We start from the raw sequence: 27,227 nt of genomic DNA on the forward strand, positions 1-27,227 counted from the left end.
CCCAGCACTGCTATCATGAAGGTCATGGATGAGTGTGCTCCAAAATTTGAGCTGTCCAGTAGTGAGCAAGAGCTGATCTCTGCGGGGCAGTACAGCACACACAGGGCTGTGTCCCCAGGGCAGGCGGAGTGCCGTACAGCTCAGCGATCCCATGGCACTGCACGGCCCTGGCTGGCCAAGCAGCAGTGAGTAAATCCGCTGTGCCCTGTCAAGGTAAAGTGACAAAACACGGGACTGCAATGCAGGAACTGCAGTTATAACAAGGGAAAATCAATGAAATACGTTACCAGAGATAGAAAGGACCCATTAATTTGTAGAGCCCAACAGACGCGCTTGCCACGCACAGGGCGGGTTTGCTGAGAGAGCTCCCAAACTCCCAGCTCTCCTGCTCACATCTCCACCTCTCAGGCTCCAGATGTGGCTGTAGGGAGGGCACAGTTGGACAAGAGTCCTTTCAGCCCCATGAAGCATGCTTGCACCGTGCACACATACTGGGCATGCACCCTGGGGACGCACACACGGCAGCCCCGCACCCTGCCACAGCTGTCCATCATGGGGCACGGTTCTGATTATCGCCGAGAAGTTGAGTTGAGCTTCTTCTAATTGATTAATCAATAGTCTTAATTGAGTTGAGACTCCGTAATGGATCGTTTCGCTGCTGCCTTCCCCTTGACCCGCACTGCTCTGAGGACACAAAAGGACGGGTGCTGGCAGGACAGCACAGCCCCGGGACGTCCCGAGCGCAGCTGGGGCTGCTCTGCCGCTTCCTTACAGAGGCGGGGGAGCTGGTGCAGCCAGGCTCCCCAGGAAACCAATTAACACAGCACGCAGCATGTGTCACACCAACACCTGGCAGAAACGCTGTGCCCCAGGAGGCAGTGCCGTGCCTTGCCGTGCTGTGCCATCCCCCCAAGCCCCTCTGATCCACGCATACTCAAGCAGCACCGTGACATGGCGGCGCCGTAACCTCCCATCTCCACGGCCCCGCCCACCGCAGCCGAAGCCACGCCCGCTCCGACCCTCCGTATTCGCTCTCGGCTCGCGTGGCCCCGCCCGCCCGCCATGGCGCTGCGCTTCTCGGCCAACTTGTCGTGGCTGTTCCCGGAGCTGCCGGCTCTGCCGGCCCGCCTGGATGCGGCGGCGCGCGCCGGGTTCGAGGCGGTGGAGGCGGCGTGGCCCGAGGGCTGCCCGGCCCCGGCCCTGCGCGATGCCGCCCGGCGGGCGGGGCTGCGGGTCGTGCTTCTCAACGTTCCGCCCGGGGACAGGGAACGGGGCGAGATGGGGCTGGGCGCCGTGCCCGGGCGGCAGGACGCCTTCCGGCGGGGCCTGGCCGAGGCAGTGCAGTATGCCCATGCCGTGGGCTGCCCCAGGTAGGTGCGAGGCGGAGCCCCCGCTCTCCGTGGGCTCGGAGCCGGGGATTCGGCTGAGTCGCCCCGCAGCGGCACCGCCGGGCTCTGCGCCCCACGCGGTGCTGCTCCGCTCCCGTCACTCCTCCACGAGGCTCCTGTCCTCAGCTCCGCGCGGTGCTCCCCTTCGTCCCCTTCCTTCTCCCCGCCTGTACCAGCTGCGGTTGCTTTGTTGAGCGCCACGTGCTGTAGGTGCGATGTAAGAGGTGGAAATAGTGACACAACGCATTCCAGAAAACCAGTGTCACCTTTTTATCCCGTTCGTTTTGCATCATTTCTTCCCTCAGGAGCGTAGCCCGACGTCCCACACACAGGCTTGCAGCTGCCTGGGTCCACTTGTTCTCTGCATTCACAGCAACGCTGAAAACTGCTCTATTTTCAGTGCTCCTCCGCCCAGCAGTTCCCTGAGGCTTGTGTTCCAGCCCTGTGCTTGCACTCTGCACGCAGGCTGCCATGGCCTAGGCCAGGCACTGTCTCTCTGCCTGTAGAGCACTTGTGTCAGCCCGCACTCGTGACCTGGGGATGGAGCTGAGCTCTGTTTGCATGCAGGATCCACCTGATGGCCGGGCGGGTGCCACAGGGTGTGGAGCGGGCAGCAGTGGCAGGTGAGATGGAGGCCACGTTCATCGAGAACCTCAGACACGCTGCTGATGTTCTGGCCCAGGTAACGGGAGTGGGTCCTGCTCTGTGGGCATGGCTCTGAGGGAGCTGAGGATGGAGAACTGCCACCATTGGCATGGGAAGGCCGCTCCCTGCTGCAGAGGGGACATTGCTGTGTGACAGGAGGACATGGTGGGGCTGGTGGAGCCGATTAACAGCCGTATCACCGACCCACGCTACTTCCTGAACACCCCACACCAAGGTATGGCACACAGCTCTCCTGAAGGCTCCTGTGTGGGGAAGAGGCAGCCTTGTGTAGTCTGACTGAGGGCGTATGCGCTCAGACACCTGGCTGCTGTCTGAGCGCATACGCAGGAGGTTGGAGCTGAAAAAAGCCTGAAAATTTCAGCCTGGGATTGACTAGCTCTTATTTCTTGCACCCTCAGCTGTTGCTATCCTGGAGAAGGTGGGACGACCCAACCTGAAGCTGCAGCTGGTGAGTGCAGCCTCGAGTGCATAAGGCATTGGCACAGCAGTTGGGAGGGCTGCGGGCAGGGCTCAGGGCCAGACAGCCCTGCTCCAGCAGCCCCAGGGGCCAGCACAGGGCCTGGGGCAGGCCCAGAGGCTGCGAACTCATTGTCCTCTTCTGAGACATGGGGACAGGGACTGTGGCACAACCATCCCCCTCTGAACAGCTGCAACATCTCTCTTGGATTTTCTCTCACCCAGGACCTCTTTCACTGCCAGATCATGGATGGGAACCTGTCACGTAACCTGGAGATGTATCTCCCACTCATTGGTAATGCCCTGTGCCTCACCTGGCTTCCCATGACTTGAAGTTGGGGATGATGGATGCTCTCAGGTCACCCTATCCTATACTGACAGCAGGCAGAGCTGCCTGAGGCACAGCTTCAGTTTCCCCCCAGGTCATATCCAGATTGCACAGGTGCCAGGCCGCCATGAGCCCGACAGCCCCGGGGAGCTGAACTTCCCCTACATCTTCAAGCTGCTGGAGTCCCTCGGCTACACCGGCTACGTGGGCTGTGAGTACGCACCAAAAGGTGAGCGGGGCTGGGTGCTGAGTACCCTGCAGATCCCAGCGTGGAGGTGCCTTCCAGGACTGTGCAGAGATAGACCTGACTTGGGGGTGGGAGGCAGCAGGGCCCCTACCTCGGAACGAGAGCAGAAGGTGCTGCAGTTTGCCTAGGGCTGCCAGCAGAATCCCTTGTCTGCCTTGCAGGAGACACGGTAGAAGGTCTGGGCTGGCTACGCTCATACTGGGAGAGCAGAGGCCTGAAACCTGGCGGGCCCAGAAAAGCAATGGAGTAAAGTGCTGGAATAAACATCAAACCACTTAGCTCAGCACAGGAGTGTGTCTGTCCTCTGTTCTGTAAGGCTGACAGCCCTGGGGGTGACGGCATGACTTCAAGGACAGAGAAGCATCTTCACTTCTGGGCTGCAGAGGGCGTCTAGGATGAGGCTTTCAGTACTGAGGAAGCATTCACTTCTCGGGAAGAGATTGAATTTTCTTAAGTGCAGCTGCTGGATTTCACCCACTCTGCCTTTTTCAGTCTGTGCAGGCCCCAAGGGTGCTGGCAAACACCCACAGCAGCTGGGGGAAGAGGAGTAGGCATCCCTCTCTCAGGCTGCTGAGCAGGACTGCATTGCTGCTCCCACCCTGAGCAGGAAGGAGACTCTGCAAACTCAAGCCCACCCTGCTCCAGGGAAAGGCAGCCCAATGGGCCCAGGGTGCCTCTGCTGCTCCGAGGACTTTCCCCATGCTGACTTGTGGCTCACAGGAGGGGATCTGATTCAGTTTATTTCACAAATATATCCATGGCTTTAATGTACATCTTCACAAAACCTTCCACCTGTCCATTCACCCTTCCTCTCCCCTTCGGTGCTCTCCTACTGAGAGCAAAGGGCTGGAAGCAGGCACCTCCCTGCCTAAAGGTGCAGAAGTTTCCCCTTGAAGGCGCCGTGCCACCACCCTGCACCTCCGTGTCCTTACCAGACAGAACTCACTGCAGGTGCCAAAGTCAACATCCCTGAGAGCTGCTCTGCTTCAGCCAGGCTGCAACAGCCGAGCCCCTGTCCGTGGCCTTTGGTTCAGGATCATTCAAATCCCCCAAAACTTGTCCCCAGGGTCACAGCAGCCAGCCAGAGACCAAAGGAAGTGCAGCTGGGCTGGAGCCCCAGGGGAGCAGCTGGGCTACCATCACCCAGCCCCAGGCTCATCACATCAGTGGTGTGCATGCTGCCAGCAGTGCTGTGAACAGGTCCCACCCAGCAGCCTGTTCTTCCCCATTGTCACCCACAGCACAGGTGTGCACAGATGCAGTGCGTATTCCTGCAGGAGGCGGTAGCAATGCTAGAGCAGTCCTGTCCAGAGGTTGAAGCAGGCAGTGTTGATAACTGACTCCAGGTGGTGGTATGTGGATACGAGCTGCGGCAGAGGGCTCTCACTGTTCTGGGGCTGAACAGGGAATGGCTCCCGGAAAACCACGGTGAGGCTCTGCCAAGAGGGAGGAGCAAGTTAGGGCACAGGATGGAGATGAGCAGCCCCCAGCCCAACTGCACAGACACCTGCTTTGCAGTGTCAGGCAGGTACTGGGAGAAGTCCCAAAATGCCAGCAGCACTACGCTGGTGCATAGTTGAAGCCTCCTCCCAATTTTCTGTGGGGAAAATGAGGCATAAGGAGTTGCCCACCCTGTCCCAGCCCCCATGATTCTGCAGTTCTGCCAACCCCAGCAACAGCTGCCTCCGGAGCGAGGGGATCCTACTGCCTCCACAGTAATAAAGAGTTCCAGGGAAATGAGAGGGAAATTTCTCCTTCAAAGGCACAGAGTAGGAGTGAAACAAATAGGGAAAGGGAGGAGATTAAATGTAATAACAGCAATCCTAAAAATAAATGCTAGCTGCTCCATTCTCATCAGTAACTGTACTAAACAGGCAGGGCGGGGGAAGAGGGGTGCTGAGACCAGAGTGCAGAAGGGAAGGCTGCAGGAACCAACAAAGAAGAAAAATGTGAGTAACTGCACATTGTGGAGGCAGGACTCAGGGACTGGGTGCTCTCCAGAGCCAAAATACAGCTCATCCAGTAGCAGGGGTCTCCTAACACACTTGTAAAGCCCTGAGAAGAGCTGTGCAATGGCAAAACAGCAAAAGCACTGCCACCAAAGACATATGAGAAAGTGATTTGTGAGCCTAGCTCCAACTGCAGGCGAGGCATTAGAGCAGGCCTGGGGAGGAAGAACCACAAGGTAAATGTAGCTCTGTTTTTACCAAAGTGATGTGCTAATGCTAGAGTTCTATTTGGTAAAGAGAAAGAAATCATCTGAACTTCAGGAAGGATGCAGGAAGTGTCAGGGCTATAGTACCACGTGGGAAATTTAAGTAAGCTGAAAACAGAAATGAATACAAAAATTATGAGGTGAAGATGGTAGTCCTGAAAAAGGAAGCAATGGGCTGGAGAGAGATTACAAACAGAGGTCCTTCAGGAGTCCTTAGGGACTCACACTGCCCTTTAATGGGTATGGCACAAAGAAGAGCATGCCAATAAAATTTGGGGCACTAATACAAAAAAAATACATATAGCCTTAAAGAATTTAAGCAGGAAAAGGGCGAGTGTTAAATGCAAAATACAAGGTTAGGATTTCTGTTACGAGTTCAGCAGGAGAGGTGATGGAAGTGGTCTGGGGTTATCAACGATCACAAGGTGGCACCAGTGAGACAAACACAAAGAGATGAACACTGGAGCAACCTGTGCTCTGGTGCTGGACTGAATGCACGAGGACCCAAACCGGATAGAGACAACTGAGAGCATGATCTGAAAGCAACCCTGGGAAAGAAAAGGGGATCGACTGCTCACCATTTTCCAATATAAGAACAAAGAGGCATCAGATGAAAAGAGCAGAAGCATGTCCAAAAAATAAGTCAAGGAAGCAATTTAGCCAGGGTACAATTACATAATGGAGCTGTAGGTCAGGGCAAATCATGGATTCTAGAAATTGACCACAAGAAATAAAGCCACTGAAGATATTAAACACAAAGGCCACCTCTAGCTCAGGATGGCCCTGTACCAAAATGCCAGATGCTGGGACACTATTTGGAAAAGGTGTTACAAGCTTCTTGACTTATTCTCCCCAAAGGGTACTTGCTCTTGGCCACTGCTGGATGAATCTTGATGGACTCCAGCCCTGACCCCTGTACAGCTGCCCTTACATTCTCAGCTTCTTACCGTCTTTCCTGAATGAGAATCGAGAAACACAAGAACGAAGCAATCTGTGAACTTCTGGTTGAGCACAACCTGTCAAGAGAGCCACAGCACACGTTTAAAAGGAGACAGCACAACCCCTGGGGCAGGGTTACAAACACCCACCCGGAGTTGCATGATACATGCAGGATGAGTGGCCTGACACACTGGAGCTGCAAGTCTGCTTGGTTCACAGGTAGCATTACCAAACTGCAGGGACACACTTGGCATCAGCTCTATGGGACAGAAGTGACTGCTCACCCAAGGACAGGCAAACAGACACTGCTGTGCTACAGGAGCACACACCTCACACCGCACCAGCAACAACAGAGAGCAGCTTGACAGCACACAGTTGTCCTGACAGCACCATCATGCTCATGGATTGGGAAGCCACAGCAGGCAGGGGCCCTAGGAAGGGAAGGCAGCTGCAGGTGGGCAAGGGGCTGGGCCTTACCAGGTACTGGGTGCCTGTTTCAGCATTGTGGAAGTGCCGACAGCTCTGGGGAAAGCGGCTCAATAGCACTTTGATGAGGCTCTGGTACCAGGAGACTGTCATAGTGAGGAAGCATCCCTGTGGGTATGGAAAAAGGCTAAGAAGCCAGGACACCAGCAGCCATAAATGTGACAGTAGCACTCAGATCCAAAAAGATGCATCTCTCAAAGCCTGGCTAGGCATACTGATCCAGGGCCAGCAAATCTCCATAAATGGATCTGTATAGCCTCCTCCCTCCCCTGCCAGCTACAGGGTGTACATGTCCCTCTGCCTTCCCACCCAACAGGAGATGCATCGTGCAGGCCCCAGTCCCTCCTCCCCAGTGCAGGACACCATGACCACAGCCCTGCTGCTCACCAGCTGCGGGTCCACATCCGCAATAGATTTCCCATGCACGGCATCGAGCAGCTCCTCCAGCTCCACCAGTGACAGCTTGCCCAGCTTCAGCTTGTCAGAAGCCAGAGGCTCCAGAAGGAAGAGACGCTTCCAGAGGTTGTCCCTGCGGCAGTGGCACTTGGCCAGCTGCACCATGCTGCTGAGCTGCTTCTGGGCCGAGGCCACCTCAGAGGCCAGCAAGGGGAAGAGGGGCGAGGTGTAGAAGAGCCCAGGCCCCACCTGGACCTGGTTGCCCCCTGCGTAGAACTCGCTGCTGTCTTCCACGTCCTGCCACAGCTCCCGCTCCACCGGCTGCGGCCGCGCCAGGCTCGGCTCCGGCTCTGCTGCCTCCCATGCTGCCCGGCCCACCACGGGCTCCAGCACTTCTCGCTGCAAGTGCGGCAGCTTCTTGAAACGCCGCATGTCGGCCGTGAGCCGGGGGAATAGCTCCCTCTGGCTGGTCATGATGACGTAGAAACGCAAGCTGAGAGCAAGAAGACATTGTCACCCAGGGAAGGGCTGCTCACTTTTCAGCTGGAACCGCGGGGCACGGTGCCCCAGGCTGTAAGGGTGTTCCTCTGCCTAGAGGATAGACAGCACGCTGCCCAGTCCTCTCCAAGGACCCCCCTACGCAGCACCACACCTGCCTGTGATGCACCAGACATATCCCATCCACCCAGTGCCCTCCTCCCCAGCTAGGGAGCTTTGGTGACACGGCTCTGGGCCCTCAGCTCTCACCGGAGCATGCGTCTCTCTGCTTCGCTCTGCTCCTCAAATGGTGCTGCACTGTGACACACCAGCAGGGACACATCAAAATCATCGTGGTGACGCAGACCTTCTGAGTCCTTGTAGGAGCCTGAGCTGGGAGGAAAAACAAATCTGTGTGAAGGGGACCCCACTTTGTTCTCACAGAGCTCTTGGTACCACTAAATTGCTGGGTACGTGGGATTCAACACCATAGGACTCCTCAGGAACGTTATGGGAAGTGAGGAAAGTGCATTTATGTACACAAACACCCATACACACCATCCCTGCTGGGCATGATTTCCAAAAAGCTGGGCAGCACAGCTGCCTGGCACTACGTAGGACAGAGACAGCTTTGTTGGCACCTTAGGACAATCCCCTCAGCTCTCAAGTGGCATTGGTCAGCATCAGGCAGCTCCAGGAACTTGAAGCAGAAGCACTTACCTGTTCCAGATAGAGACCAATGCGTATTCATTCTGCTCTGTGCCTGGAGTCCCCTTCTTGTTGTCAATGCCTGCAGTCAGCCGGGCCATACGCAGTGGCTTCATGTGGTAGGTGTTGGCATGGTCAGCAATGTAGTTGTACAGCTGGTGTGCAGTGATCATGTTGGTGGGCAGGGCCAGCATGCCTGGTGGGGAAAGACACACTGCTGTCACAGGAGGGCAGAGCTATAGCTGTATCTGTGGTATACAGCCTTAAAGCAATGAGTTTCTTCAGCAATATGGTATTAATGACCTTCCTAGAGTGGGCACATCACCCTGTTCCTGCCACCCACTGTGTCAGGTATGTTCATAAAGCACTTGGGAATCTTGCCAGGTTACGGGCTGATGATCAATGCCCAAATGATCGCACGCTGGCTACTCACCTTGGAAAACGTGGTTGCGACCAAATTTGGGGATGTCAGTGTGATGGGCAATGAAGTCCTCCAGGAAGCTAGTGAGATGGTACCCCTGGCGGAGCGTCATGTGGGAGCCCAGCAGATATTGGTGGACTATCCGCAAGTGGAAGTCATAGCTGAACGAATGCACGTGCATGAGGTCCCGCACCTTGTCACACTCCTCCGTGAAGAGCATGGAGAGCTGTAGAAGAAGGAATGAGAACAGGTGAGTTACCAGGTACCTCACAGCCTTCTGTAGGGTCTCGCTGACAGCAAGACATGGCAGAACCAGCACAGTCACCCCTGCCCTGACACCACAGCAGGATGCAGCCCCGAAGCTGTGTGCACAGTGCAAATAGCAGACTTGCAGATCTGGCCACTGGGGGCCCCAAGGGATCCAGCTTGGTAGCACCTTCCACACTTGACCCTGCTGCTGCAGGTCTCCAGCAGCAGCATGAAGTGATTGGCACTGCCTCCTTTTTGGCATAACATACATTCTCCCCTTAAACTGCACACTATGTGGACATGAAGCAGGACACAACCCCAGTCAGGCTGGATAGGGAGCAACATGATCGAGCTGTACATGCCCCTGATCACTGCAGGGGAGTTAGACTAGATGACCTTTGAGGGTCCCTTCCAACCCTAACAGTTCTGTGATCCTCCTTCTATCTGAGTGCTGCTCTGTGTGGACCAGTCCCTGAACAGGTAAAAGATACACCAAGGCTGAAGCCACAGTGAGTTCTGGATCCTACAGGTGAAGATTGACTTACTGACTGTCCCCTGGGAGCAAGAGGCAGCACAGGAGCCCATGCAAGTGGTTGGACTCAGAGATGGGCAACAACAGAGCAGCTAAAGCCCTGTACCCATGTACAAATGCCAAGTCTGGCTGTTGGGAAGCCGGATGATCTAGTGGCTGGGGTGTCACAGCTGTGCCTGAGAAAGGGCCTCCCCAGTACTTGGCTGTCGCCTCTGCCCAGCATGATGGTCCTTCAGGGCAGCCCCAGCCTGCACAAATAGACAGCCACACTCCCAACACAGGAGCAGCTAGTGTGGCAGGGGACAGTGCTGGTGAAGGTTTCAGCCTTGCCTCTGTGCCATTGTAAGGTCTTTCAGCTCTCTGACCTCTTTGGCCAGCTGAGCCACACCATTAATCCCTTGGTTTAAGGACAGGGCAAGCAGGAAACACCAGCAGGCAGGAGGTGTTGACACAAGAACAGTCTGCTATCTGTGCCATCTGCATTGCTGCTGCCATGAGGCAGAGGGCAACCAGCACATCCAGGACTGGCCTGGAGAGGAGCCTATAGCTCTGCTCCAGAAAGGCAGAGCAAAGAGCAAGGAACACACAGCACTGCCTGCATGCAAGCACCCAAGGCCCACCCCCATCCTCCTCCCAAGCTGTGCTGAAGCAGGTACAGCAGCCACTGTCACAAAAGGCTGGCAGCTGGACCAGGGGGGATAAAGCACAGCCAGTGGGAGGCTCAGCCCTGCACTGGCAGGTCCTGCTGCACCCAGCATGGCAGCAGAAGGAGAGGACATACCGCAGACTCAGAGATGGAGCTGTGTCCCATGCAGCTCTTGCTGCGAGCTCTGGCTGTAAGAGTGCCCTGATGGAGAGAGATGCACAGCCAGTGGGAAGAAGGACAAGGCACTGTGCAGCCCAGTTCCTGCCCCAGCCTGTCTTACACAGGCACAGGGTGGGATAAGCAGAGAGAAAGGGCAGAGGAGCCCAACTGCTCCATCTGAGGGAACTGTGGGTTGTTTCCAGCATGAATGAAGGCTGGCCAGATACCTGCAGCAAGCCCAGTGCTCCCAGCGCTGTGCCCTCCCAGGTCAGCCAGAGAGCCTGGGTGTTCCCTGCAATGTCAGCTGCTTGCCAGTAACCTGCCCTGTGCAACACAGACTTCCCAGGAAAGGCCCAGCAAACCCTCAGGGACTGCAGCAAGGTCCAGGCAGGTTCTAAGCTTATATGTGCCAAGAATGGCTCAAGTAAGACGCAGCTCTGCTATGCAGCCATCCTGGAAAGGACAGTACAGTCATGTGCGCCTCCTACTTCAGGGAGGCTGGGGTCATCTGCCCTTTAAACAGCCACCCAGTGCACTGGGACAGGCAGGAGACACTGACATACCAAAAGAGAAGGGAGCAGGCAGCCCCATGGCGTGACAGAACAAGGCACAGAGGCATCAAGAACCAGGGATTGTGGTACAGAAAATTATCTCCTCCAGCAGAAAGCAGCCAGCCACATTCACAGTCCCCTGTTATCATTCTGTTTCCCTTTCATTCAATGGAAGCAGAGAACTTCTGGTTTCAATGCACAGACTTTCTTCCCAGGAGCAGCCATTTTTGCCAAAAATGGTTCACATTCCTCCCCAGTCTGCTCTGTCTTGCTCCCCACAGAACAAGAGTCATCCTCTTCTAAAACATTCCACCTGCTCTCATCACACTCCCAGTCTGCTGAAGCAGCATGCTATGCAGAATGTGTGGCTGTAGAAGGCTCTGCAAGCTTTCCTTTACCAGAAGAGAACAAAGCTTTCTAAAACTTGCTGCACCTGAAGTGCTTACTGTGTCTCACAAACCGCTGCCTCTCCCAGAGCAGCACCCAGCCACAGGGAGCAGCAGCTGTACAAAGCCATTACCTGAGAGTTTACAGACTGGCCCATGGGGATCCGCGAGCACTCCAACGCGTACTGCTTCACACAGAAGTAATAGCCCTGGAGGAAAGAACACACTGAGTACAGCATGGGCCTTGAGCCTCCCCAAGGAAGAAGAGGATCCCCTACAAAGCTGGCTGCACCCCACACTTGTCAATTCACCACTTAAGCTAGGTCCCAGGTACTCTTTCTCCCTCTTTTCTCTTCCTTTGTGCCTGAACAAAGCAGGTCTTGGGACAGACCAGCCAATATATGGCTCAGCATAGGGAGCCCTATCTGGTGCTAAGCCTTGCGTCTTGTATTTGTTTCCCTCTGAGCAACACTGACTGCTCTGAGTCCCACAGAACTGCCCCTGCAGTGCTGCAGGACTGTGGGAGAGGCAGTCAGAATTACATGCTCCTGCTGCACTCCTCACTCATGTTGTGTACTTTTAAGTCTGTCTCGAACTCCCTCCAACTGTTGAATTTTGTTTCTTTTTCTCTCTCACCTGGAAGGCCAACTCCATCAGTACAATCCCACCTGGAAGAGCTCTCTGCAGATGATAGGTGGCAACAGCAGGGCTTGTACTCTGGAAAGAGAAGGACAAAACTGGAGAGGCTCTCTGGCACAGGAGAGCAACCCACACACCAGCGTGCAAAGCTGCCAAGATGTTCTGTGGCAGAGGTGGAAGAAGAGTAACTTTAACAACTGAGCAGTTTCACAGGTAGTAAGGGAGCAGACACACCAAAGAGTGAAAAGAATTCTAATAAAGCTAATAGGCAGCCTTCCAGAGAGCATGCCAGAGATGCTGCTGCTTTCACCTCCTGCCTGCTCAGGGGAGGACATCTCCAGAGGGCATAGTGAGCTGAGGGGTAATGCTGCCCACAAAACCTTACTCCCACACCTCTCTGCTCAGCAGTTCCCAGATCATCACAGCTGCCCAACAGACCAGATATCAGAGGCATCCAGCTGGGATTTAGAGCTTAGCTGCCAGCAAATACACTTGCCTGCTGTTAAGCTGTTTCAGTGGATTGCTCTCCTCCTGTTTTAACTGCAAGGTGTTGTCTTGCCCACAGTCCTGTACCAGCTTCATCCGTAAGCAGGTACCAGGAAAGGGTGAGAACAGGGTCAGCAAATGCTATGCTTCCATCCTCCCTGGGTTTCATGAACCACAGGTGGTTTCTGCCTACCTAGCAATTCTGATGGATCCCCCTTCCAGGTTATTCTCTCTCAAACCCATATAAGCTCCTAGCGTTCACAAAACCTTTTGACAAAGATCACTGTTACTTGCTGCTGCATGAAGAAAGACTTCTGCTTTGGGACTGGCTCCCGGTACCCCCATTTGATAATGAAAATGACAGCAATGAGTCAATCAATTTCCCAGCTGTCTGTGATTTGGCAGAGCTTTGTCCCTCCCTCGTTGCCTCTTCTTTACAAATGAAGAGCCCCAGCTTGCACAGCCTGTCTGCATAGCATTCCCTACTCTGCGTTCTCACAACCCTTCTGGTTGCTTTTGAGTCTATTTCTCACAGAACTGCCCTACTTCTGCCCACAGCCTGACTTCCATCCCAGTTTCACTTCTCTAACCGCGTAAGCACTCACCTTTGGACTCCCCTCTGCCTTTGGCTTTGTATAGGAAAAGGATCCTCTCCCCTCCACACCCATTGCTGCCAGAGCTCGGATCCGACTTGTGCTACTGGAAGCAACAAGAGAGAGCCTTGAGCAGGGCAGCTAACATCTCCCGCTGTGCCAAGCCAGGGCAGAGCTTCATGTCAGCCCTTCCTCATCACCAGGATTCCCAGAACATCACTGACCTGCGGGTGGTAGGTGAGGGTGGCCGCACCTGGACCAGAATGAATCCCATGCTCTGCAGGTACTGGATGTACTGCTGCAAAAAGGCATTGCACATCTCTTGCAGCCAAGGCTCCTCCTTCAGCTTGCAGGGCAGTGATTCCGTGGAGTCACAGCTGTGGCTGCGGTCTCTCCCTGATGCTGTAGAATCATTTGAGCGGTGGCGCTTCTGAAAGAAAAATTTATTTCCTAAGGAGAGCTGCTGTGAGAGGGGGTGCTCACTGGGATCCCACCAGAAGGATGAGCAGAAGACAGACTTTGCTCCGCCAGTGAGCTCTGACAGCCAACCTACGGCATGTGCAGCAATACCAGGTCCAGGATTCACTCCTGAATGACCTACCAGCACTGGAACAGACTATTGGAAGAAGTACACTGCAGTAAGGGACAACCCTCATCTCCTCCCCAGAATGGCTTGCATAGAATCTTGATAGTTCACAACTGAGCTCAGTGGTGCTCAGGTCCTGTTGCCATGTAAGAGTTCAATCCTCTCACGAATCCTTGTGACATCTCAGGTTTTATTACTGACTTAGTAGCGCAATAACATTATATGAATAATATTTCCTTTTCACCATTTTCAGTTCCCCTTCTGATCTATTTGAATACTTTGTGCTGTGAGACACTAAGGTTTCTTTTCTTCATCTCTCTCCTTTGAACCAGTGGATCTCTCAGATGTTTCTACCTGCCTTTTCATTTATCTGCCCTACAAGCAGTCTCTTTACTAGGGTCTCTCTAGCTACTCTCTGACCTTACCTCCTCTGAGTACCTCTAGTTCAGTGCCTTTGCTACAAGATGCTGACTTCTGCTTGTCCAAATTGGAAAAGCATGGAAATAACACCACAATATTAGCACACTTTTCTGATGTACTCTAAATGGTTTGCCTTTTGCATGAAGCTGTCCACGAATTGCAGAAATCTGCCGGGCTGTCTGCTTTGCTCCTACAGGCTCTGTTCAGCATGGGAGAAATTCAAGTTCCTCAAGTTCCTCCCCCATGGTGCTCTGCTTTCTTGGAAACCAGGTCCTGCTCCCACAGCACTGCTCATTTCACAGCTTACTCAAGGCTACCTCTCAGCTCCTCGCAGTCTTTTTGTGTTCTGATCAATCTGAACCACTACACGGTGTCTCAAAGCTTGGCATCTCGTTTGTACTGAGATATATTTGCTGGCGACACAGAACCCAATACACAACCTCAAAGCCCTGCTCCCAGGCTCTTTAAATTGAATAGCCAGTTTTCATTTTGTTCTGTTCCAAAAACAAAGTGACGTTTTCATTCTGTGATGATAGTTTTCCTTTCTCTTGTGAGTGCTCAATTTCTGCAGCAGCCTCTGTTTAAAGACTGTCAGAATCCTTTTGACGTTTAGATAAATTACCACAGTCTTTTCCTCCCGTCTGACACACACACAGACCACGAACAGCCGGTATGGCATCTGCACAGGTTAGGCTCTGTCAGGCTGCAACCTGCTCAGGATTCAGGTGGCTTGTTTTCAATTGTTCCAGCTATTTGCTGGGTTTGGGCAGATTTTATCAGGTCTGGCTGCTGAATGCATAGAGAGGTTTTGCTTCCCCAACAGGCAGCATGCTCTGATGGCTTTGCTAGACTCGCCTCTGGAATCCCTAGGCAGCAAAGGGAAGTCAGTCTTCCCAGGAATAGTGTGACTGCACAAAGAAGGCTCTGAGGACCCGAGGACCCAGTTCTTTTTTTTATCCTCAGTCTCCATCTTCACCATGGTGGATGCCCTGTTCTAAGGCTGCAAATTCATTCTGTAATGCAGGTCTTGGCTCAAAGCAGAACTATCGTGGGGAAAAAAAAAAATAAAGCAAAGTCGTCCCTTTTTCCAGTGCACAAAATCAAATCCAACTGGCTTCTGCTGACACTCACCTTCCCCTCTGCCTTGCCTTGCTGGTCAGTCTGGATCTGCTGCCGGAAGGTTGGGTCAAAGAGCAGGGGTGTAGCACAGTAGTGAACAAGGCGTGAGGACTGCTTCAGGGTCTCCAGGTCTGACAGCTGCACAGCACAAGAAGAACACAGTTACAAGCACACATCCCCCACCATGCCCAGGAACAAACTATTTGCAGTACCACCCTGCTGCTCAAGTGTGAATTAAACTACAGAGGCAACCACCCTGCTTCACAGCCCTTCCAGTGCTGGACAGCAAAGACTCATTTGCAAAATTTTAGAGCCCAGCAGGCCCAGAAGCTCAGGCAGAGAGTACTGCCTCCACAGCCAGGCACCATCCCCAACATAAACCCCAATTTGAGTTCCAATGCTCCCTCCTGCAAGAGGGAAGCTGGTGTTGTCAGCACTCTGTAAGGTGGCTCGGTCTGCACTCACGCTGATAGGCATATTTGACTGTGCTGATCTCTGCTGCCAGGTCACAAAGAGATTCTCTATCTTCATTTGCTTCTCCAATTCTGGAAGAAAGAGATCAGACACATCTATCAAGCCCCAGCCATTCCCCTACACACCCACCCCACCCACTGTACTCCCTACACTGGCCATAACCCATGCCTCTTTGCCAGAACTGCTTCTTTTTACTCCTTTTCCAGAAGCAGAAGAATGCAATCAGGCAGTTAGGCTCTATTCACAGCATGCTTCTTGCTTTACCTTTCCTCTCCATGCTTTTGATTTCCAGGAATTGGGCCCCATGTCGAGCCACAGGGTCAAAAGGTCCAAACTCTGGTCCATGGGGTATGCGTTTGATAGTGGTAACATCCCGCAGAGCTTCATCAAAGGGCACCACATCAGGGTGGAAATGCAGGGATGGCAGGCTGCGTGCAGAGCTGCTCAGCCGGCCCTGTTCCTTGCTAGGTGGTGGGCAGGGGCTCCGGATCAGTGCATCCACCTCCAAAGTAGAGTTCAGGAAAGGATTTGGCTCCTAAGAAAACAGAAACAGCCATGAATGACTCTCTACTACCAGTCATGGAGCAAGGACCCACAAGGACAGAGTAGACTCCATTCTGGTCATCTGCAGACATCTGCTGGCTTTCCCCACCACCTGCCCAGAGGACAGCACTGCCCCAGCATGCAGTGGGAAGCCCATTCCCCAGCTTCCTCCACACTAAATATTTCAGCCACAAATCCTACTGCCAACGGCAGCACTCTGTCTGGACACGTTCTGGTTGGACATATAACCACCTGCAGCTGCCTTGCCAACCAGCACACAATGCAACCTTCCCTCAGACCCCAGAGCTGCCAGGACCCCTCCTGATGGGGAAAGGACTGCTCTGTCTGGCAGGGTGCCCTACCTGCTTGCTGTCCTCATGCCACGGTGGGTCCATGAAGCAGTGGTGGTGGAACAGTCCCATCTTTTGGCTGATCAAGCAGTGCACGATGTGGGAGCGGGCATTCTGCCACTGCAGCAGGCGAATGAGTGAGGAGTTCAAGTTGGCCCCCAGGTCTGGGGACCAGTTGTAGGTGTAAAGTGTCAGCTAGAAAGAGAACAGAGGGAGGCAAACTGAAGGATCTGCTCAGAAAAACATGGCTCAAGCTGCCCAAGTGCTTTGGGTGGGACTTGCTGCAGCTCCAGATACTTTCAGACAACAAGGCTGGGACAACTGCTCATTTATGGCACCCCTGTTAATAGCTCCAGCAGCAGATGTTGGCACTTGAGTTTAGCAGCACAAGAAGCAGGTTGATGTGACCATATCTATGCAGATGGAAAGGGCAATTACAGTCCACACTGAGGCAGGAGGAGTCAAGACAGCTTCAGGGAGACCCCTGCTCTGCTGTGGCACAGGGCTTCTGCCTGGGGCTGGTCAACTGCCTACAGCACCAGGGCTTTCAGTATCACACAGGCATCATTGTTACCTTTTTATCAACAATCTCCATGAAGAGGAACCTCTGTCGGGGTGCCAGGTCTCGCCCAACAATGCCGGGGTCAGAGCCTCTCTCTGCTGAGCTGAATTCCATGGCCTCGAAGCGCTGCAGCCCTTTGTGAGCTGGAAGAAACCAGAGTTATTACCCTCAATACCAGTTCATCCCAGAATGATGGGATGTTGTGTCATGGTACTGCTCAGCTCACCACTCTCAAAGGACAGTTGAAAGCAGCCCACACGTTGATATTTTTCCAATCACAACCCAAAGCCTCCCCTCTTGGGACCTTCGATCACTTTTTCACTTATTAGCAGTGTTGCCATGACAACCCTGTGTGATCACTCAGCATACCCTGGTTCTGCTTCCTTGTCATTTCCAGTTAACTTATGGCGTGGTCCCAGCAATATCTTTAATCTCGGCCATACCATAACAAATCCCAGATGTTAGCATCATGCACACCATTGTGAAGCTTAACTGAGCAGAGAAGAGCGGAGCCCCTCTACAAGCTACAAGTTTCCAATGCTGCATTTCTGGCATTAGAAAAGCACTACAGCAACCACATGAGACCTGACTGTGGAGGCGCACGATGAGTCCTGCCACAGCATCACCACCTGCAAGCCAGCCTGGAGCCCTTTTGCAGCCTGCCCACTTTGCCCAAGGTTTTCAAGCAGCTGTTGCTCAAGCCAATCGCTCCAGCAGCACCATGCTGAACAGGGACTTACGTCTGAACCTGTGAGCAGGTGGGACTAGCTGCTCCTCCTCACTGCTGCTGTCTGAAGGTAGAGACAACATCAGCTCCTCAGAAAGAGCACAGTCCAACTCAGCTAGACCAGCCGAGCCCAGTGCTACCCTTCCTGGGACCCAGCCTAGGCATGGGAGAGGAAGGGATCACAATAGCATACATCACTTAGACCACCACCAGCTCAAAATTTCCCAGCAGGGTGACCCATTTCCCCATCTCACAGAGCTCCAGTCAAGCCTGTCTCAGCACTGCTGTACTGTGCCAAGCCAAGAGAAAGCAGTAAAGTATGGCAGAGCATCTGGGAGTACACGCCATGCTGGATTCCAGGCCCTGACAGATCAGCTTGTCCTTGCTAATAGCTGATGAGAAGTGAGCAGATGCCAATGGGGACAGGGACGTTTTTGCTCTAGTGACATGCCTGCCTCACTAAGAACAACCTGGACTGCTGGTCCCAGCTGAAAAGAGGCCTCAGTCATGCTGAGCTGTGAGCACTTGCAGTGAGCAGTGCCACATTTTGGTGACATCTGCAACCAGAACTGCCCTGTGCTCTGCCCAAAGGAGATGCTTGCTCGGTACACTTCTACCAATTAAAGGAGTAGATTGCCTTGTGGAGGACAAAGCTAACAGGTCACGATATCTGGATGTTGTCAGAACACCCATCAGCCTTTCCAGATGGCCCACGCAGAACTCTGGGTGCTATGTACTGAGACTCTTCTCAGGAAGCTTTTGACAAGGTACTGGGAAGAAGCAGTGTACAAATATAATCACTTTGTTCACAGTGTGAGATAGGAGTTCCAAGGGTACCACCAGCAGGGTCTTTTAGCCAACAACAACCAAAGTGTTACAAGTCAGTTCTGCCCTGGCCAGGCACTCACCCTGCTCCGTGCTGCAGCGCCACTGGTGGAAGTTGCGTCCCAGCAGGATGAAGTGTCTGACAGCTGCAGGGCGAGGGCTGGCACTCTGGCCAGGTTTATAGGGCAGGAAGGCAGTGCTCCCATGGCAGCTGCAAAGAAGAGCACCAAAGGTCGCTGACAAATAGAGACACAAGAATAGAGGCTGGCATATGAGCATCTGCCAGTGCCAAACAGACTCCTGTAAACTGTGTAACTCACCAGATCTTTTCAAACACCTTGACAGTGGTGTCACTCGCTAGGGAAGTGACGAGGTTCACCACTTCCACCAGTATGGAGGAAAGGAGGAAACGGGACACAATCTCTGCTGAGCACTGCTGCACTGATGGGCAACCTGCATGGTTTGGGGAGAGACAGTGTGCACAACTAGCTAGAGATAAGCAAGGGATGAAGAGGAATGGCTCCGTGCTATGTGTAGAAGTAGAGAAAGGCCCATCCCCAAACTATCTGGAGAAGCTGGGGCATGAGATACATACCCAGGTGGTTCATAAATGCCATCCACTGTTGACAGGTTTGATTGAAGAGTAAGTGCATGGTGCCTACATCTCCTTCTTCCAACTGGCAGGCTCGGCGCCTGGGAAGAAGGAAAAGCAGTATGATTATACCAGATCTCAGTCAGCAAGAACAAAGGCAAAAAGGCACAATGGTTCTTTTCCAGATCCAGAAAGGAGAGCTAAGGGAAACCCCTATTTCAGTTGTTAGAGCCCTTGAGCTTAGCAGCGACAGTTGTGCAGGCCCAACAATGCAGGGAAGGGGTCTCTGACAGAGACGAGCAGTAGTGCTCCCAGCAACACTCTAGTGTGAAGACTGGAGACTTTCTTTGTGGAAGGCAGCTCCCCTAGCTGGCTGCATAAGAGAGATGCCACAAGGGGATATAGTTCAGAGTGTTATGATGCACACAAAGCCAGCAGAATGTCTGTACAGCAGCACCACAGCTGTCTTACCGCTGTGCCTGCTCCAGTTCAGCTGTGGCTGTGGCCCGATCCTGGCTCAGGTGCTGCTTGACATTCTCAGTCTTATGTCGCCGCCTTGTGCGAGCCTCTTCAGGCCTCTCCAGCACAATGTCATCTGTAGTCTTGGGGCTGCCCAGCTCTGAGGACTCAGCCTTGCTCTACAGAGAGGCGGTGTAGGGTTAAATCTCTGCATATCCACAGCCCAGCTGTTGCCCTGATCTCAAACCCCATTACCAGGCCAAACCTCCCTACCCAGCCAGATTCCTCCTCTCTGTTCCTCCCAGCCTCATGCACCAGCAGACTTGCAGGCCCTGCTCCCACCAGACCCTCAACAACATTACCAGCATGTCCCAGAAACTGCGGCGTCCCAACTTGCTCGTGGGTGTCACCGGCTCCCCAGGGCTGGCCGAAGGGGCAGAGGTGAAATGCAGAGGTGGAGGACAGCTCTTGCCAGCCCCACCAGTGCCCATGGCCAGACCCTTGGTCTCTGACATGGTTCTCCTTAGGCCTGCTGTGGAGACAGAACAACCATTCACTTCAGAGCCTTCCACTGTGACATTCATGTGCCACCATGGCTGCCCAAAGAGAAGGGAGCAGCCCTCAGCATCATTTAGCAAAGTCGATTCACTCTAAAGACCTCTATCAATTCTACTTCTATGTTGAAGCACTACACATCTGGCAGCAGGGAGAGTGCTTTCCTCCCTCCCAGTTCCCCCCACCACAGGCCAAGCTCCAACATGTAGGAAGAGCAAGGCTTGCAGAGGGCTCAAGGTGCCCATCCCACCCCAAATTATACCTGCAGAGCTCAGCTCCTCCAGGTCTGGGGCACTCAGTGGGCAGGATGCCTCCACACAAAGTGGGGCTGGCAGCACGAGGAACTCCATGATGGCATCACACAAAGCATGGCGCAGGGCCCCACGCAGCTTCTCTGACAGCTGCAGCAGGCTAATGTTGCCCTTCTCCCAGATGTCCAGGCGCACCAGCACACAGGGCTCTGTAGAGAAAGGACAGTCCTGCTCAGCTCTGCACCCACACCTTTTGGAGGTGCTGTGGGGGATGCAGAGGCACCCTACCTGAATGCTGGGTGCCAGCCTCTGGTTGGTGCTTGCTAACTGCAGTGAGGCTTTCAAAGTCAGCATCTTGCAGCAGGTCCACGATGGGCAGCTTAGGAGAGTCAGGTCTCTCCCCGTGGGGCAGTGTGGTGGGACTGCCATTCTCATCCACAAACGTCAGTGCAATGCATGCAATTCCTACAAGAGAGAGCCCAGGACAGCCTCCATCAGCACTGCACTGAGCACGCTGCTGCAAGCCCTGCTGGCAACTAACAAAGCAGGGTGGCCACCCCACACCTCCACAGCAGGCCTTGGGACAGAGCCCTCACCATGTGGGTCTCATTGCAGGGCTGTGGGTGCACACAGCAGGCAGGGCCCACGGGAGGGGAAGCAGCCAGGGGAGAGGCAGCTAGCTGTGCTCACTGGGAGTCAGGGCAAAAAAAGCACAGAGCTTTGCACAGGGTGTCTTCACCACCCCAGGAATCTCTCTCCTGTAGTATCACAGCAGCTGTCACCTTGCCCTTCAGGAACTTCCTGAGTCATCCAGCACCATATGCAAAGAGAAAGCAACTCCATTTGCCTCAGGAGGGCCATTATGCAGAGAGGTCTGGAATGGGGCTCAACACCCAAAGGACAGAGCCCAGATGCTCTCCAACAGCCCTCTCAGGCCACATGAGACACTGAGTCCCTGCAGAGAAAGCCTACACAACACCTTGCTGCAAAATGCACTCATAGCACACTCCCCACTGCACACCTGTATGAGATGAGGTGCCTTTCCCACACATTCCTACCAGCAGACCGACACCCAGTATTAGCCTGGAGTTGCTGTGGAGTAAAATTCAGGCCCTACCTATAGCCTCACTCACACACCTGCACAATTCTGAGATGTAGAGCAGCAGTTTGGTAGCTGGTGCACAGCCCACATGCCACATGCCACTGGCCACACAGGAGAAGACTCACTATGAACCAGAGCAGGATCAGGAGCTCCCTCCCCATAGCCCAGCTCATCAGCCAGTGTACCAAGGAAGCAGCAGTGGGGATGGAACTGTAAGGTCCAAACCCTTTGCTGTCATGCTACATTATCCCACTCCCTTTCAATGCCTCCTAATCAACCAAGGCAGCACTCAAGTGACTGAATGGCACAGCTGTCCCAGTACTACCAAGACACAATGGGTCCAGATGCAATACAGATACAGGGGAGGGAGCATTAGGATGGAGAGAGGGAAGAAGGCATGAGGAAAGGAAACTCTACAAGCATAATCTACTTAAAGATTAGAGGAGCTGCCTCACGTTGTAGGTGCTCTGTACTAGCCTTTGACATGGCTCTGCTCTCCCTGATATAGGCACAGGAACAATCTTCTATCCAGCAAAACAAATATGGAGAAACGTATAGTTTCCTGAAAATCAAAAGGTAGAGGAGACTGGGATTTCCCTCAGCCTCACTACCTTTGGAGCCTCAGACAGGGCTCTCCTGTCCACACACAGTCCCTTGCTGCAGCACAGCAGTTTGCTGGGATGGAGAAGCCCATACACAGACATTAGGAGCAGCAGATTTGCCCCGTATGACATTGAGTACTTAGACAACTCTCTCTTATTAAACAGAGAAAGGCATAAACTCATCTGCTTGGCTTGACAGCAAGCCCCAGGCTCACCGGAATGACACTGGATGGGGCACTAGGAAACTGCTACCTCCCATTTATAAGGGGCCCTCCAAGGTACCCTGACTAAGGCCCTCTGAAACACAAAGCACACATCCAGCTGTGCCCTGTCACTGTGGCCCTCTGGTAAGCAACCACTGGGAGGATGATGCTGCTATACTCAGAACTTGAAACTACAATTGAAATTTCATGATTGCTGTTCTCCTCAGGGATAAGGTGGCCATTCTGATCTGTAGGAAAAAAAAAAAGGGTGTAGAACTTCAGAATTCACTGCTTGCAAGCAGGCTTTATTTGCTCATTTATCCAGGCAGCAAGAAAAAAGGTGGCTCAGACAGACATACACACACACGAACACACAGGAGTCAGAGCTGAAGCCACAGCACAAGGAAGACAAGAACAGCAGGGACCAGAGGGGCCAGGGAGCTGTGTGGGAAAGGAAACTAGGAGAGTACTAGGAGCCAGAGGTGCTACCTTGGAAGTGGGAGAGTGGAAAGAGGTGCTGCACAAGGTCCGACATGGTACCTACACAACAGAAGAACATTCAGATGGTGCACAAGGGACACAGCAGGACTCACAATGCCAGCTGGCAGCCACATGGCCTTGACACAACATGATGTGACAGCCTGCTGGAGAACTCTCTCTATCCAATGCCTTTTCCAGCAGTCCACAGAAAAGAGCAGAGGGCATAGTCTCCACAGCAGCTGCAATCTAGAGCTGCTTCATACAGCAACCTACCAAGCTCTGTGGGAGTCCTTAGCTCCATTCTACCATACATGTATGGCTGTGCAGTCTCCCAAGCGCACTCCCTGCACTCTCCCCAGCTACTGGAGAAAAACACTGCCTTTTCATGGGCCATCCTCAGTCATTCAGAGCTCTATAGCATGGGAAGTGGCTCCCCAACGCACAGTCCCATACCCTGCCTCAACAAAAAAAAAAAAAAATGTTGATCACAGTACCTTTCCCACCAGTGCCTTGGCCTCCTGGCTTGTTGTACAGGTAAAGATCTTGGTCAGGGACACTACCACTGTGGCTGAAGTAGTGCTAAGGAGAGCAAGGAAAAAAAAAAGATAATGTTTAGAGAACTTACCTTTACTGGAAGTAGAGGTCCATGCATGTGCAGAGCTCATCTCCAGGCCTGTAGCAAGCAGCTCAGATCTATTTAATAACACTTGCCAGCAGATTTGGCCACTGTTTGGCAGAAGGACTCTCTTAAAGCTCTATCCAGGGTTATAAGGCACTGTACATCTGGCCTCACCTTCTACCCTTAACAGCCATGCTGCAAGATTGGATAGCTGTTCCCACACTTTTAACAGCTCTGGTGGTTTCAGACTTTAGATCCTGGCCGCACGAGGAACCAGGCTCAGCTTTCCAAGGAGAAGATCTCCCATGCTCCTTAGAGAAGACTGTGAGCACGAACTCCATGGCTGCTATTTTTCACACAGCAGTGACCACTCAAGTAAAAGAAAGGCCTGTGCAAGCCTACACCAGGCCACGAGAAACTGCCCAAAATCCTGAAAAACTCCTCCATGCTTGAGCATTCAGTGTCTAATCCTCCCTACAAATGGCAAAGCTGAGAATGCAGGGCTGAGCAGCCCCAGCAAGAGCCCTTAGAAGCAGGAGGAAGCTGGGCTAATTGCTGCCCCACTTGCTGCCCTCCTAACCTTGAAGTGGTGCTCCACATTGCTGTCTGTGTACTTCGGGGTATGCAGGAAGATGAGCAGGTTCTGGCGCAGATAATAGGCCACTGCTTGCAGCCAAGGCAGAGCAGAGGGTGGCAGTGCAAACTGCAGGACCTCTGTGGGTGGTGTCCCAGGGGGCTGGATAAACTGTAGAGAGAAAGTTTTAGAACTCATCTGAGTCAAGCAGGATACTCTGTGGTTGCAATATGGATCCCAATTACAGCAGCTGGCTACATAAAGGGAGAGCACAGTGTGCAGAACTCAGGCCCATAGATAGATGGGTGGGCCAGCACTCCACAGTTATTCACATGGAGGCCCTGCCATGCTGTAAACCCCAGCAGTGGACCACCCACTGACCCTAGCACCCACACAGAAAACAGATCTTAGAAGAGGCTGGGATGGGTCAAAAAGGCATGTTATGGGCAACAGGATGAGCAGAACAGCTACTGAAGTACCTCCACATCAGCTGGGGTCAGCTTGCAGTTCCGGACCAGCATCACAGTGATGATATCCAGGGTGGCCTCATCCAGGCGCCTGCGCAGCACTTTCACCAGCTCGTCTGTGATCTCAGGCCCTGACAGAGTGGCAGAAGCACAAGCAACTTTTTCACCTCATCTCACAAGGACCACAATCACATCCACCTCCCTCTAGCAGTTAAGAATGTACCCCCCTCACAGGTACTTCTCACAGGGAAAGCATCTTTCTTCACCATCAACTTCCTCAGGCATCTTCTTCTACCTACTTTTGACTGGAGCAGCAGGCAGAGACAAACACACTCCTGCACAGGGAAAGCTGGCATAAGCCACATGGACTGCGGGAGGTTTAATCACAGGCCATGGGACCTTCCCCTGCATTCCCATGCACATGGAATGGACAGCAGCTCTGGTCTAAGAAAGGGCAGCTTGAGCAAGAGGGAGACGCTCAGCTCTTCAAGCAAAAAAGGGCAAGGACTGAAACTCCATTCTTCTGCTTTGTATCAGCACATCTGCTGTCAGGCACTGTAACACCCACCTGCTGGGGCAACACCATGGACCATCAGCTGGATGTGCCTGTCTACTTGTCCCACCGGGCGGGCAGAGTCCATACTGCGGCACGAGGCTGTGTCCAGAGAGGAACGAGAGCTCTGCAAAAGCAAAAACAGCCACATGGAAGCAGCATCCACATGAATCCCAGACACAGTGCCACCCACTGCTGTCTCCACCCACATATAAGCAATACAAATTTTACCCTACATAAAACCTGGGTGGCTGGGATTACTGAGTTTTCATTCTTCCCCAAATACCCATCCTCCTCAGTTCAACAGAGGCACCCTATGACCAAGACCCACATCTGCTCCCAGACTGCAGCAGACTCACCATCAGATCCTCAGTGTAAATGGGCTCCTGACTGCGTGTCAGTGCCAATGAGCGAGATCCTGGACTAATGCTGCTCTCTGCTTCCCACACCTTCCCACTGTTGGTGGTTTCAGTCAGTCTGAATACAGGAGAAAAAAGCATCAGCCTCCATTGCAAAGAATGACATCATCATGCCTTCACAGAGGATCTACATCCTCCTTGCTCTCCCTTGAGCACTTCCTGGAGATAGGTATTTCTGGTACAGAGCTTGTTCCAAAACTGCTCCCAAGCTCTCTCAAAATAAATATCCTTTCTTCTCCTAGGTAAGGGCTTGGCACAGGGGAGCAGGAGGGAACTGACCCATCAAAAATCAGACATTTGCTGCTTGGGCTGCAGCATGCCTCCCAAGGCTGGGTAGACACTTTCTGCCCCAAGGAACTCTCAGCCTGGTGTAACACACGTAGCAGGGCAGGGTGAGGCCAACAAGTCAAGCTGACTTCTTACCGGAGGTAGAAAACAGATTTAGTGGCACGTTCCTGGTAGACAAACATATTCTTCCTGTTCACCACAGAGAAGGCGTTGAGCACCGAGCGAAGTGCCTGGATGGCTGTGGATAAGATGGAATGTTAGCTATCCCACACATCCTCCTCTGCTGTGCCAATCCAGCCAGAAGCCAGACTCCTGGCACACAAAATGAGGAGAAACTCAGGCTGTACACACCTCGTGAGACCCCCATGTTGGGACCCATCTTGAGGCGTGAGTGCACGTGGATGAGTGTGCTCCACACCACGTCACAAGCAAAGTGCCCCGGCATGAACTGCATGGTAGCAGCCAGGTAGTCCCGGGGCTGGTAGCTCTCTTCTACTGAGTAATCTAGAAAGAAGACAGCACACAGCTGGGGCCATGACACAGAAGTTGCTCCCTTTGCAGTGTCCATGGGTAGGCAGCATTCATACCATCCGTTGGCATGACGCGCTGCCTATAGGACGTATAGGGAGTTTCACTCTTCCAGATATCCTCCTCACTCTCTGCTACCAGCAATGAGTTGCATATGTGGCTGTCATGCAGGTCTTGCAGCAGTAAGCGCTGTAACACATTAGAAAAAATAGGTTTTCTTGTCTGAGCAGCCCAGGGAAGACAGCAAAGTGAAGGGCTCAAGGCCAGACAGGTCCCTTTTCTTTTGACCCCCAAACTGAGACTCCACCTGTTGAACTAGCCACACAGGTCCTGCTTTGAGCTGGATCAGGCAAACTCCAGAGGTCCCTTCCCATCTAAGCCACTTAATGATTGGCAGCTTAACCTCTACCCTCTGCAGATTTTTTACCTGATTGACAACTCTGCAGATTTCACTGATCTTCTTCACCACCATCTGGTTGAGACTCTGGCACTCCCCTGGCTGCTCCTCTTCTATCTCTGCTGATGCTGCCCTCTCCACACTCAGGCTGCTTTACAGGGAAGGGGAGAAAGGGATCAGCAGGACACCTGCACAGCGCTTGTCTCTGCATGCATAAAGCATAAAGCATGCAGAGTGGAGAAGGATAGCAGCTTTCCTCATATCAAGCACAGGACAGGACAGGAAGCTGATCCAGCGCACAGAGATGAATGGCAATAAAGTGCTGGCACAGAGAAGCAGCAGTTAGACAGCCAGATTCTCCTTACCGTGTGTGGTAATAGACTTCCACTCGGTCCTGCTCAATTTTTATGATGAGCCAGAAATCAGGCATGAGGGGACATTTAGGTTCCTGGTCACTCATTAATGCCTCATCATACTCTGAGTCACTGCTTCCCCCATCGTAACCTGCAACACATCCTCACTTCAGTCCCAGGCAACAGCCCCATACACCCCCTTACCACCTCA

The 27,227-nt window shown here is 53.2% G+C and overlaps 2 protein-coding genes across 6 annotated transcripts in view; one reads left to right on the plus strand and one right to left on the minus strand.

The window, feature by feature from the left end:
* The first annotated feature begins 1,062 nt into the window (after positions 1–1,062).
* HYI (hydroxypyruvate isomerase (putative)) lies at positions 1,063–3,366 on the plus strand. Its single transcript, XM_065746401.1, has 7 exons — positions 1,063–1,370; positions 1,956–2,070; positions 2,190–2,268; positions 2,453–2,502; positions 2,736–2,805; positions 2,933–3,067; positions 3,247–3,366. The coding sequence occupies exons 1-7, from the start codon at positions 1,063–1,065 to the stop codon at positions 3,333–3,335; spliced, it is 846 nt and encodes a 281-aa protein (XP_065602473.1). The 3' UTR covers positions 3,336–3,366.
* Positions 3,367–3,822: 456 nt separating this feature from the next.
* Positions 3,823–27,227, minus strand: part of SZT2 (SZT2 subunit of KICSTOR complex) — a 54,570-nt gene continuing 31,165 nt past the window's right edge. For 2 of the 5 annotated variants that reach the window (XM_065740259.1, XM_065740293.1), the window contains 34 exons: positions 27,029–27,167; positions 26,694–26,814; positions 26,326–26,455; positions 26,090–26,242; positions 25,874–25,976; positions 25,391–25,508; positions 25,047–25,158; positions 24,491–24,609; positions 24,018–24,182; positions 23,313–23,397; positions 20,720–20,896; positions 20,443–20,640; positions 19,988–20,157; positions 19,638–19,804; positions 19,170–19,267; positions 18,895–19,027; positions 18,658–18,785; positions 17,763–17,813; positions 17,035–17,165; positions 16,473–16,655; positions 15,832–16,102; positions 15,559–15,638; positions 15,106–15,231; positions 13,193–13,398; positions 12,981–13,074; positions 11,887–11,967; positions 11,385–11,459; positions 8,740–8,953; positions 8,319–8,502; positions 7,869–7,991; positions 7,113–7,614; positions 6,717–6,833; positions 6,248–6,316; positions 3,823–4,521 (listed from right to left, as the gene is read on the minus strand). In XM_065740259.1, the coding sequence (XP_065596331.1) occupies positions 4,378–4,521; positions 6,248–6,316; positions 6,717–6,833; positions 7,113–7,614; positions 7,869–7,991; positions 8,319–8,502; positions 8,740–8,953; positions 11,385–11,459; positions 11,887–11,967; positions 12,981–13,074; positions 13,193–13,398; positions 15,106–15,231; positions 15,559–15,638; positions 15,832–16,102; positions 16,473–16,655; positions 17,035–17,165; positions 17,763–17,813; positions 18,658–18,785; positions 18,895–19,027; positions 19,170–19,267; positions 19,638–19,804; positions 19,988–20,157; positions 20,443–20,640; positions 20,720–20,896; positions 23,313–23,397; positions 24,018–24,182; positions 24,491–24,609; positions 25,047–25,158; positions 25,391–25,508; positions 25,874–25,976; positions 26,090–26,242; positions 26,326–26,455; positions 26,694–26,814; positions 27,029–27,167 (4,967 nt within the window). In that variant the 3' untranslated portion in view covers positions 3,823–4,377. The remainder of the gene's footprint in view (positions 4,522–6,247; positions 6,317–6,716; positions 6,834–7,112; positions 7,615–7,868; positions 7,992–8,318; positions 8,503–8,739; positions 8,954–11,384; positions 11,460–11,886; positions 11,968–12,980; positions 13,075–13,192; positions 13,399–15,105; positions 15,232–15,558; positions 15,639–15,831; positions 16,103–16,472; positions 16,656–17,034; positions 17,166–17,762; positions 17,814–18,657; positions 18,786–18,894; positions 19,028–19,169; positions 19,268–19,637; positions 19,805–19,987; positions 20,158–20,442; positions 20,641–20,719; positions 20,897–23,312; positions 23,398–24,017; positions 24,183–24,490; positions 24,610–25,046; positions 25,159–25,390; positions 25,509–25,873; positions 25,977–26,089; positions 26,243–26,325; positions 26,456–26,693; positions 26,815–27,028; positions 27,168–27,227) is intronic. The other 3 variants (XM_065740267.1, XM_065740285.1, XM_065740276.1) reach the window with 3 other exon arrangements.

This window comes from Cyrtonyx montezumae, unplaced genomic scaffold (genome assembly GCF_038088225.1).
Source record: "Cyrtonyx montezumae isolate F1298 unplaced genomic scaffold, pur_monq_1.0 scaffold_1, whole genome shotgun sequence".
Taxonomy (NCBI): Eukaryota; Metazoa; Chordata; class Aves; order Galliformes; family Odontophoridae; genus Cyrtonyx; species Cyrtonyx montezumae.

Coding starts and splice junctions, on each gene's coding strand:
- HYI (XM_065746401.1), top strand. CDS start 1,063: ATGGCGCTGCGCTTCTCGGCCAACTTGTCGTGGCTGTTCCCGGAGCTG. Junction 2,071..2,189: donor CTGCTGATGTTCTGGCCCAG/GTAACGGGAGTG, acceptor GCTGTGTGACAG/GAGGACATGGTGGGGCTGGT. Junction 3,068..3,246: donor CTGTGAGTACGCACCAAAAG/GTGAGCGGGGCT, acceptor TCTGCCTTGCAG/GAGACACGGTAGAAGGTCTG.